This window comes from Choloepus didactylus, chromosome 19, assembly GCF_015220235.1.
Source record: "Choloepus didactylus isolate mChoDid1 chromosome 19, mChoDid1.pri, whole genome shotgun sequence".
Classification (NCBI taxonomy): domain Eukaryota; kingdom Metazoa; phylum Chordata; class Mammalia; order Pilosa; family Megalonychidae; genus Choloepus; species Choloepus didactylus.
The window spans coordinates 20,175,947-20,188,537 of NC_051325.1; the positions used below are offsets into that span (position 1 = coordinate 20,175,947).

General features: G+C 38.6%; 1 protein-coding gene across 6 annotated transcripts in view; it reads right to left on the minus strand.

Annotated features, from left to right (window-relative positions):
- MACROD2 (mono-ADP ribosylhydrolase 2) overlaps positions 1-7,944 on the minus strand; it is a 2,227,780-nt gene extending 2,219,836 nt beyond the window's left edge. For all 6 annotated transcript variants that reach the window (XM_037811787.1, XM_037811788.1, XM_037811785.1 and 3 more), the window contains exons 1-2: positions 7,682-7,944; positions 1,791-1,907 (exon numbers count right to left, since the gene is read on the minus strand). In XM_037811787.1, coding sequence (XP_037667715.1) covers positions 1,791-1,907; positions 7,682-7,727 — 163 coding nt within the window. In that variant the 5' untranslated portion in view covers positions 7,728-7,944. The remainder of the gene's footprint in view (positions 1-1,790; positions 1,908-7,681) is intronic.
- Between the last annotated feature and the right edge of the window lie 4,647 nt (positions 7,945-12,591).

Sequence of the window (12,591 nt, forward strand, 5' to 3'; positions counted from 1 at the left end):
TAGAGCAGTTTTAAACCATTATAAAGCTACTATAGGGAAACAGGATTAAATACCCGATATTTTGTGAGGGACTAGCCAGGTCGGGTATATAAAATGTATCTTTTCTGATTTAGGGGACATAAGTTTGGCGTGTGGTACATCTGAAAACATCCAACTCTGAGTTCTGTAACAACCCAGTTCAACCATATACTGTTAACTTGCTGAATCTTCAAGCAGAAGCAGCCTACAGAGAGGGCAAGCCTCTGTGCAGAGGTGCGAAGACCCAACATCAGGCAATGCAGCCTGGTATGACTATTGCTTTGTCAATTATTCTGGCAGCAGCAGGAATCTACATCTATTTCAGGAGGCAAAATTTATTAAAAAGAACATCATGTACTATATCCTTAGAAAACTGACCAGCTAAAACAACAGTGACCAAGAAAGAAAATCAGATCAATGAAGCACTGGAAAGATTTACTAGCCATAAAAAATGAAACTGAAATATTCAATATCAATTTCTTATAAACAAAATAAGAAGAAATAATGAGGACCAAACATTAACAAGCACATCGTTTTAGGTCAGATGAAGACCAGAACCCCAACCTTCTGATCTCTAGCCCTGTAGTGAAAGAATCTTTCACTACACAACACTGCTTCTTTCAATGATGTCTTTATTACTGCAGACACTGGGCAGACAGGTCAGAAGTACAACCCAATGAGCCTGTCCAGTGACCCCATTAGAACTTCGGCTAGAGCCACTACCCCACTTGCCCAAGGTCAGAACCCACAACTTTTCACTCCCAAACCCAAATGCTTTGGCTCCACAGAAAAAGAAAATTCTGTCTAACACCCCAAACCCTCAGGTAAAAGTGTTTTCTTCACAGACACCAACACCTAGTTTGGCTGTTGTTCTACTCATATCTGTCTATAGAAATACCATGCTAGTCATTTTGTTCTGGGCCCATAGTATCCTGAAGTGTTTCATCAATCTAAGGTCACAATCTGTGAAGTTAACCTGTTAAAAGTACCTGTCATAGTTACCTTTCTTTCTCACCTGTTAAGTATCTTAAAAAGCACCCCACTTCCTCTGAAGTTCACATTCACATCGTTTACACAAATGAATGTCAATTTAGAGATATGCATATTAAACATCCATCAATTTTTTATGCTCATTTTTAGAATTTTTTCTATGTAACTTTTTAATACTTAAAAACTCCATTTATATTTTAACCCATATACTTGCCCCCAAACAATCTAGACTCTCATTAAATCAAAGACTTTGAAAGAGGGTTAATTTTGTCATACAAATACTTCACTCTTAGATGTAATACCACAGCGTACAAAATATATACTTTTCTCTAAAATTATATGTTTTTTCTCTATTGTTCCTAATACACCCTTTTCCAACTGTATCTAATCCTTAAAATAACTTGAAGAAATCCTAGATAAATGAATCTTTAAGCAAACTCAGAGAACTATGTCACCAAGGAACAAATCCTTAATGGCATTTGCTCCAAGAAATATTGCAGAATAGTTAAATAAATAAATAAATAAATATTTTTGAAGTACCATGCTTCAAATGTGGAATATTTCAGAGCACAAATTATGTTACTACAATTTCCTAATTTATAAAACACATACTAGATTATTAAAAACAATTAAATGACAACTGAGCAACTGAACAATTTCAAATAGCAAAAATGTCATCTCTTTATTGAATGCCAGTTATTCATTTTTGTCAACACTTTTCTTGTACAAGTCATAAATAAACGGGAATATTATCTACCTGAAAATGTTCTGAGAAAACTTACCATCATTTTGGCTCTTCCCCTTCATCTCCTCCTTCCATGATGGGATGGTGTTCAGGGGAACATAGTCCCTCACATATTCTTTGCGTCTCTCCTCTAAGGTCATCTTCAATAAACGTTCTTGCAAAATAAAAGCAGAATCTCCATTTGTATTTAACTTTTAAGCTCAGGAATAATAATTGATACTTTAAACATTAACCATGTTAAACCAACCAAAGAATTGGTATGGTCTTGAGGAACACCAAATATAATTCCAATAACTCCACATGCGAGTATTAAAAAAAAAACCAAATTAATTTCATATTAGCAGGAAAATAAAATAGACAATGCCTGAAGAGGAAGACTCTTGTGTGATAGTCTGAGAAATAAGTAAAATCCTTAAATCTTTCAATCAACGTTTATTGACAAGTTTATTACATGCCAGGTAATATGCTCATACACAGCAGATACAAAGGTGATCCTTAACCTTAAGGAGTTCACAGGACAAAAGAGGAAATGAATAAGATACAAAATAACACTTACATAAAGTAAAATGCGAAATGCTAAAATAGGAATGTACAAATGCTGAGACCACATGAAAGGGAGCTACCAAGATACTTCCTCAATTCTACAGTGCCATTAACAATAAACATACACTTTCAATTTAATAATAGCTTCATGGAGGTGACACAAACATTACTTTAAAAATATATCTTTAGTGCCCCCGAGTACCTCTTTGTTGCTCAGATGTGACTCCCCCCCCAACTGAGCCGCCTCAGCAGGTGAACTCACTGCCTTCCCCCCGGATGGGACCTAACTCCCAGAGGTGTAAATCTCCCTGGCAACGCAGGATATGATTCCCGGGGATGAATCTGGACCCAGCATCACGGGATTGAGAATATCTTCTTGAACAAAAGGGGAATGCAAAATGAGACAAAATAGCTTCGTGGCTGAGAGATTTCAAATGGAGTTGAGAGGTCACTCTGGTGGACATTCTTATGTACTATACAGATAACACCTCTTAGGTTTTAATGTATTGGAATAGCTAGAAGTAAATATCTGAAACTATCAAACTGCAACCCAGTTGTCTGGACTCCTGAAGACGATTATATAACAATGTAGATTACAAGGGGTGACAGTGTGATTGTAAAAACCTTGTGGATCACACTCCCTTTATCTAGGGTATGGATGGATGAGTAGAAAATGGGGACAGAAACTAAATGAAAAATAGGGTGGGATGGGGGGGGTGATTTGGGTGTTCTTTTTTACTTTTATTTTTTATTCTTATACTGATTCTTTCTGATGTAAGGAAAATGTTCAGAAATAGATCGTGGTGATGAATGCATAACTATATGATCGTACTGTGAACAGCTGATTGTACACTATGGATGATTGTATGCTATGTGAATATATTTCAGTAAAACTGAATTAAAATATACATATCTTTACTCTAAGATTTAAATATAAAAAAGAAAAACATCTTAAAACTGATAATAGTGGATATCATTTATAAAGAACTCACTGTGTGCCAGGTCTTCACATGGATAATCTCATTGAAATAATCTTCCCAACAACTCAGTAAAATTGGTAGTATTATTATCCCTATTTTGCAGATCAGGAAATGAAGCACAGCAAAATTAAGGAATTTGTCCAAAGTCACAGAGCTTAAAAATGGCCAGCCAGATTAAAATCCAGGCAGATATCTTCATTAGTCAGACACTATAGCCACTATTAACCACTATACTAAACTATCTTCTCAGGGAAAGCGCCCCAAAAGAGGTGATATGTATGCTGGTTCATGAAGGATAAGTAAAATTTTAAGTAAGAGTAAGAAGTAATTAATTAAGCAATGCAAACAAAGGTAAAGAGACATGAATATCCAAATGGAGCTGCAAGATATGACAGGAGGAAGAAAGTGGATATAGAGGCAAAAAGTGGCTAGAAACATAAATAGAAACAAAACTGTACAGGGACTTATAAGCCATGCTGAGGAGTTTAACTTTTATCCTCTAATGAAGACTATTACTATTCCAAATGGAATATGCATATCACAGAAGATACATAAAACATACTAGGATGCAAGAAAAAAAAATCTAAGAAATTATATTCATATTTATTTTTAATCTAAAGAAATCTAAAAATAAATATTCAACATATAAATTGATATAGGCATCCTCAATAAATCTGTATGCTGACTGTCATGTATTATACACTTTTCCTAAGCTCTTTCACAATGTGGAGAGAGAGAATCATACTCTCAAACTCTTTCAGCATACTGCAAGGCATCATAGTTTAGGTGAATGGATTTAAGGATAGTATCTAGTTTTAGGTAATCTAACCTTCATTAAACAACCAGTTTAAAAGATTCTTGTACAGAAATAAATTGTAGAAAGTATTAATAACGTAAGCACAAGTGAACAAGAAATAAGGCAAAATTTCTCCAACTCCTATAACTAGCTCTTCTTCAGCCACTTTAGGGAAAAAAAAAAAAAAAAGACATGTTAATCAAATGTTACATATTCGAATCACATTATTTAAGAGTCAACACTGGATTGTTTAAGGTGACTAACGGACCTTCAAGCAGCTGAAATTAACAACCTGATACTCAGGAGAGAGATCTAGCCTAGAGATACCCATTTTGGAAGTTATCACCTAAATTTCTGGTCTTAGAAGAAACACATAGGAAGGGGCTGGGGAGAAGACAGGAGGGGTGGAAGGGGCAGGGGATCAAACCTCAAAAAAAAAAAAACTATTTAGGGAGTAGGCTCAAATAGGGAGACACTGAAATAAAACTTAGATGTCACAGGGTAGAAGGTGAGTCAAAGACCTGGTGATGTGGAAACCAGCAGAGAAAGTTTTATTAAATAGAAGAGGGAAAATAGTGTCATCTGTTCTAGGAAGGTCAAGAAGAATAAAGATTCATAAATCATTGGTTTTATCAACTAGGCCAGCAGTAGTACTGAAAAGAAATCAAAGTGGTCAAAACAGCATAAGATCTCAAAGAATATAGGAGATGGGATAAAGAACACAAGTAGAGGAGTCAATCTTAGAAAAGAAGTAAAGTGTTTCCTCTAAAATAGGAAAAAAAGCAGAAAGTACATTGTAAAATACCAGACAAATGAGAATATGGAAAGGATGTTAGGGGTGTTTATGTAACATGGCATGTATCTTCTCCATGAATTAAAAGGCAATGTCACCTGTTTAGTATAGAGAGATAGGGTCTTGATGGAATATAAAGCTTGAAAAGAATGACAAAAGTTTGGAATTACCACACTGAGGAAGAAACAGGCAACAACTAGTAGTTGCCAAAGCACTCCTAAAAAAGCTCAGATCACTAATATGGAATTATTACAATATTATTGATCAGGCTGAAAGACATTATGAAGCAACTTGTTTTCATAAATGCTAGAAGGTACTTACAGGAATGCAACTTGGCCTCTATCATTCCATTTAAGTTTAAGTGTTGACTTTAGAACAAAAACAAGATGAATAGTAAGAAAAAATAAAACAATTAGATAATTCAAGTTGTAATACTTTAAGTGATAATATACATTAAGTGGTTCTGAATTAGGATACCAAAATACTACATCAGTAATGTTTATTTACCACATGTAGACCTGAAAATTCCTTAGTTATTTGTTTAAACAATGAAACATACCTAAATCTAGACTATACACGGTGTTTTTGGACATTATATAAAACTTTTCCTTAAAGAACGCTTCACCTTTGCAATGAATCCTTTCTCCATTAACCAAACATATAAATAGGCAGACCTACTTAATAGATGGTATACCAAGTTAAAATATGTTTATAGAATGCCCTGACAGTTCACTGAGGTGGGTAAGTCTTTCTTCAAGCTTTAAATAACAGTTACAAAAATATCATGACATGGGCTTTCCAGTGGGATAAAAGGAAAAAGGTCCTATTAGCTTCTTTAATACCAACTATTGTACTGGAAATCCTTAGCGTCTTGTTAGTAAAATATATATTTTATAATTAAATATTCAAAAAGTAGACATCCTGATCAAACACTCAGGCAAATGTTTAAGTCTTCAGGTCACATTAAATTTTTCCTTTAACATTAAACTTTATGCAAAAATAGCTTAGGCAAGAGAAATTCACTTTGTTAAATGCCTTCTTTAACTGTGCATTTGCTTCTTTATTTAGGAAATGTTAATTTGGTTATCTCCCCCCCCCCCCCCTCATTATTAGAAGCAGCAGAAGAAAAAATAACACATTAAAAAAAAGACTCTAAAATGCCTGCTTGTCACAGTTCAACAGTAGGGATGTTAAGAGCTGGATGATTAAAACATTGTTACTTTAGGAACACTGTTTATCATGACAGAAAAATAGTTCATGTAATTATATCATTTCATCAATGATTTATGTTCTTGAAAACAATGTCTATCTCTTCCATCATTTGGCCTTCACTGTTATCCATAATACAAAGCTAATGTATCAAAACCATCAAATAAAAATGGGCATTAATAATTGTTCAAACCTCACAAGGTAAACCCTTAGTAAAAGTGTGTTGAAACTAAAGTAACTGCTACTGCTAAAAAAGAGTAAAATTATTTTATACTACTTTATATATCAGGCTATTCTCAATGGCTTTTGTTTTGTGACACTAGAATTCTTAGTTCTATATATTCCTATAATTATCAAAAACACAATTAAATGGCAGATAAGCTAATTTTCAATGTCTTAACAATCATTTTAATTGTGTGTTCAATAATGTTATGTTAAATCTTCCTGGTAGTTAATTTGAGAAAAATTCCTCCTCATCTCTTTCAACATGCATTGTTAATCAACTCTCAACCTAGTCATCCTTCCATCCTTCTTCTATAAAACTAGGATATTTAAGAGAGATTTGTACTATTTTCACTTGACCTTAACCTTGATATACAGGTTTAGTATATCTTAGCAGCAGCAAAGAAAGTACATCATGCTACATTTCTGTAAAAGGTGTGAAACAAGGCCAAAAAAAAAAAAAAAAAAAAAAAAAGCCAGACTCAAGTTTACATTAAAATATTCTCTCACTATAATGCCAGAGAGAGAAGAGGAAAAGAAAGAGGAAGAAAAAGAAGAGGAGAAGAGCAAAGGGAAAGGGGGCTGGAAGGCACGAATCAGTTTCTTAAGGAATTAGTGTCACTATCCATCTAGCTGATTTGGAGAAGCCTTGATATGCATAAAAGTCAGGGGCGGGTGAATCCACAGAGAGTGACATCAGTCATACACTCTTTCCAAGCAACTTCGGACTATGAATGGGGATGGCCTATGGAGAAACAGTGCTGAGGAGAAATGCCATTCAAACTTCTCTGAAGGCACTTATCCTCAAGGACAAGACGCTCCTTTGAGGTGTCCCCTCGAGTTCCAGCTTTCAAAAGGCACAATGCAGCGCAAAGGAGGGGACCTTTAGAAAAGGGGGGGGGGCACTTTGCCAGGATGGAGATGGGGGGAAGGCAGAGGCCAGGAGGGAATGGGTGAGGGCGCAGCGGGCCGCAGCAGCATCCAGTGTGCCCGGCGTCGGGCACGTGTCCGCGGGACCACCCAACCCTGTGGTCTGGGACCGCGGCCGAAGGAACGGAACGAGAAGGCCGCGCCCTGGGGCTGCCGCTTAGGGGTCCACGAGCGAGCGGGATGAGGGCTGCCCCGCGCGGGAATGCCCGGGCACAGTGGGTGGGCAGGCGTACGAGGGGTGTGCGCCCACACGTGCGCGAGCTGCAGGTGCCCAGGCGACGCGTGCACGCCGGTGTGCGCGTGTGTACAGACGCACCGGCAGGGAGGTGGCACCGGCCGGGCAGGCGGGAGGCGGGAGCTCGGGCAGAGAGCACCGCGACACCCATACCCCCGACCGCCCCCACCCCGACCTCGACCCCACCCCCCGCATGCCCAGGACTCGACGGGTCGGTTACCTTTCTCCTCTCTCCACACCTTTTTCTTCTTGTTGCTGGGGTACATGCTGCCGTGGGGGTGGCTGGCTTTAAGCTGCAAGTTCCCCAGGCTCACGGGCAAACAGGGTGTGTGTGGAGTGGGAGGGGTGGGTGGGGGCACTCGAAAAGCGAAAAAGTAAAAGAGGCTCCGCGTCCCGCGCCGCTTGCTAGTCGCTGCCCTGCTTCCTTAGCCCGCGCTCAGCGCTGACTCCCACCCGCCTCAGCCCAGCGTCCGCCACCACAGCAGCCCCTCAGAGCCTGTCAACTAGGTCACGCCTCGCGCTAACCTAACCCGGTGCAGGCCCCGCCTCACTCAGCTAGGCAGCGCCGCCTCCCATTGGCTGCACCGCCCGCCGCTCTCCGCATTCGGGCCACCGCGCGCCCGGACTTCGGCCCCAGAGCGCACGCGCAGGCGCAGGCTCGGGCCAGACGCCGAGGACGTTGGGGAACTAGAAGGGGCGGAGGCAGGATGCGAGGGGGCTGGAGTTGTTCGCGCGGCGGGGGCGGGGCGTGGAGCAGGAGTCCCCGAGGAACGCGAGTTGGCCAGGGCTCGCAGCGGGGCACGCCGCGCCGGGAGGGGGCTAGAGGGCGTGGCCTGCAGGGCCAGGCGCGTCAGGTGCGTCGGGCGCCAGGTGAGGAAGCCGGCAAAGTCTGTCTCTGGAACTGAAAGTTGTGGAAGTGAGAAGAGTCCTTGGGTCAGCACGTATTGACCGTCTGCCCCGTCCTAGGCGAATTTTACCAAATAATTTGAAACTTTCCTATTGATGGGCAAATAAGGCCGAAAGAAATGAAAGGATTGGGAAATGGTTCCAGACCATATGCATTCGGCCTCTCAAACTTGTAGTAAAAATTGTAAATTTCTTTGGTATTTGGTGAAGTTTGGAAAGAACAAAGTTAGACTGGACTACTCAATTGTTTTAAGACCGGGAAATAGTGGGGCACCAAAATGTTAAATTGGAAACAGAATCTTACATCAAAGCAAACCTAACTGGGAGTTAACCTGAACCAGGTCATCTTATTGTTTCATTCCTCCACTAATTACTTCAGGTGAAGGCACTGGTCCACAGGGCTGTTTGGTTCTAAGTAATACTAATTTGTTGATGTTCTGGAAATCCAGTTCCAGAAGAATCTAAAACAAGTGTAGGGTGACCTAAAATTTAAAGGAAACTTGAACTACAACCCCTCCCCCCTCCCAATTTATTGCATTCCTAAATAGCAAACTATCCATAGGGCTAATTTGGTGTGTGTGGTAAATCCACATTTATTCTGCAATTCTGGTGCTGTGTTAAATGTGTAGTACTTAAGTCAGGAGAGTAAGAGCAAATAATTATTTGTAACACTTTTTTTTTTTAAAGAATGAAAGAATAAAGAAAGAAAAGGAAAGATCCCTGTAAGAATTATAAAGAAAGAACTATTTTGAATAAAAGGATACTCTAAGGATGATTCATAATATAATAAAGTAATAATTTTTACATTGGCATTGTCCCTGCTTCTGTTTTTCTTTTAATGCTATGAAATACATAAAAATTTATTCTGGATGGAAAAAATAGGGAAGGTTTGAAGAAAGAAGTGATACTTGAATTAGTAATAAAAGTATGCACCTAAGTAGAGTGATAAACCCATCTGGCCTTATCTTAAACTGTGCTCACCATCCCGTTCCCCAAACCCTGGTTCAGGCTATACCATGGTTTTTTTCATTTCCTTGAACGTATCTTGTGCTCACTACATGGCCGTTTCCAAGGTTTTTTCTCAATGCCTGGGGCATGATTTGTTTACTTTACCCATATAGTCATTCTTCAGATTTCTGCTTAATTGTAACTCTTAGGGAAGCCTTCCCTTACTCTGACCCCACCCAACCCCCAACCTCAGTTTCCCTTTATATACCCTCAATGCTCATTTATTTTCCTTCAAAAACGCTTATTACAGTTTTGTAATTACATATTTATTTTTGTGATTATTTTATTAATATCTATCTTTCCCTTTGGACTTAGAAACTCCCTGAGGACACGGAATATACCTTTTTGCTCACCATACCCAGATAATGGCACAATGCCTGGCACACAATAGAATTACAATAAGTATTTATTGAATGAATAAAAGAATGAATGAATGAGCATCCATATAGAGATGTTGGCAAAACTAAAGTGGAACACATAGACACCAAAAGGGGTTACACTGGGGAGGACCTACATCTAATGTGAAGACTGAGAGAGAAACTAGCAAATGAAATTAGCAAATGCCTCAAAGAGAATTACCATAAGGTATTCATCTTTAGCACATAAAAGGTATTCAATACATGAATGAATGATTGAGTGAGTGATAAAAGAAGAATGAAAAGTTATGTTCAAAAGTATAGGAAAAGAATAATTCAATTTTCACAGAAACCAAAGAATACATATATTTTCAAGAACATGTTTCTGGTCAGAAACACCAGGCACCTTACAGAGATCAAGTAAAATGAGAACTGAGATAAGATAATTGGCTTCATAGTCTATGTAAATTAGTGAAAATAAAAACAAGGAGGTGAAGAATAAGTGGGAGGCAACAAGCTGAAAACACTGATTGCATACTATTTTTTTTTAGATGTTTAGAGGTTAAAGGAAAAGTAGAGGAAATAGTGGCTGAAAGAATGCCAGAGACTAGAGAAAGTTTTTCTAGGAGAGGTGAAATGAAAAGCGTTTAAATAAAAGAGAAGGATGCTTCCAAAGAGAGAGAGAGAGAGAGAGAGAGAGAGAGAGAGAGAGAGAGAGAGAGAGAGAGAGAAAGAAAAAAGGAAAGGAAAGGAAAAAGGAAAAGAAACAAACAACAAAAAAAAATAGAGAAGGATAAATGTTAAAGTACTAGAAAAACAAAAAGAATCAGAAGTGAAAGAAGGAGGCTTGGGCTCAGAATGCAGAAAGGGGACTTCATCTTTTGGGATAAATTAGAAAGAAATGAATAAGTGGAGATTCAAGAGAACATAGGTAAAATATCCTCAATTTCAGTGAAAGTAGGAGTCAAGGTCATCTGCTGAAAGACACTAATCATTCTGGATGAGAATGGGGACAGAAAAAAAGTTTATTTGGAGGGTGTTTAAAGGAAAATATTTCAGTTTAAATAAATTATAATTAGGCAATCTTAAAAAGTATAGAAATTAGAAAAGTCCCATTTTGAAGTCCCTTGGTGAAAGGAAAAGACATTAGGAACTGTGGTGGGCTGAATAAAGGCCCTGAAGATATCCCCACTGTAATCCCTGCAACCTGTAAATATTACCTTATATGGCACAAGGGCTTTTGAATCTAGAGATGGGGAGATTATCCTGGATTATCTGTGTGGGCCTTAAATGTAATCATAAGTGTCCCTGTAAGAAGGATATAGAGAAAGATTAGACTTTAGAGGAGAAGAAGGCAATCTGACAGTGTAGCAGAGACTGAAGTGATGCAGCCGTAAGTCAAGGAATGCTGGCAGTCACCAGAAATTAGAAGACACAAAGAACAGGTTCTCCCCTGGAGCCTCCAGAAGGAACTACCCTGCCAACACCTTGATTTTAGCCCTATAAAACTTCTTTTGGACATCTGGCCTCAAGAACTATACAAGAATAAATTTTTGTTTGAAGCTACTAAATTTTTGATAATTTGTTAGAACACAATAAGAAACAGAGATAGGGAGTAAACCTGCAAATTCAAGGACAATAAATGTGTATGTTTCTAAAGTAATTATCTGAACACTGTAAAAGTTGGATATATTTCAGGCATAATTTCTCTACTAGCCCCACTCTTTCGATATTCTTAATGTTTCCGTGCTTACTTCCTAAACTTTTCCTGTTGATTTCTGGTCTTAGACTTGAGGTTACACGCTCAAGAAATGCCCATACTGTTTAAAGTAGTAAAGAAGAGGTTCTTAAGCAAAGTCATTGATGACTCAGATTTGCTTTGCTTTCCTTTGTCTAGTGAAACCACAGAATTTCATAACTTGAGTAGAGAATAAAGATTTTCATCCAGATTGGAAACAAAGAAGACTTGCTCCATATGCTTCTTGTTCACCATACCCTTGAGATAATTAGATTAAAGGATGAGGTGAAGCCAGCTCATGAAAATAGTTGTATTTTCATGTAACAAGTACAGCTTGCACTTTTAGAGGTACTTCCAACAACTCTGAACACAGTTGAACATTGATGTGGACATGTACAACTTGCGTATCTTTTCCCTTCTTTTGTTTCAGAGAGCAATCCCCAACTATTTCAAGCCTATCTCTCTTTCCAGCCCAAGGAGTAGCATGTTAGACATGGTTTCCTCCCACAGCCTGCTCTTCCCAGCAGCAGCCTTCATTCCAGATTGAAAGAAAATTTCTGGCAGCCCATTGGCCCAAGAATAAGGAAATGGTTGCTTAGCAACCGAGTCCTGACCCCTACAGACCTGAGAAGAGGAAGGCTGTGGGCCAGCCATCTCGTTCTGCCTGTGTTACAGTGAGGAGAGGCTACTTAGAAGATGAAGCCCTTGTGCCTATTAATAGAGATGTTGATAATTCTTGGGGTCACAATTAAGAGTAAGTTCCTCTGTCATTATGGTTCTTTATGAGAGTCTTTTCTCTCTTCTCTGACATCACTAAAGAGGGTAGAAGCTGGCTAGAAAATCAGAAGTAACTTCACTGTAATCCCAATTAACACCATTTTTGGTTAAGTTCTTTACAATGTTCAGTAAGAACAGATACTACTAAAACTCTCATGTGGGACAATGGAAAGGACAATTGTATGTGTGTGAGTATGTGTGTTTGTGTTTGTATGTGTAATAAATAGGAAGAAAATATTGGGCAAATCTTTGGGGAAATCATTTTAAGGAGTAGGGATATATGGGACAGGTTGTTAAGTTTTGTAAAATCTAGAATATCATAAAAGTCTAGTTCTAAGACTTTAC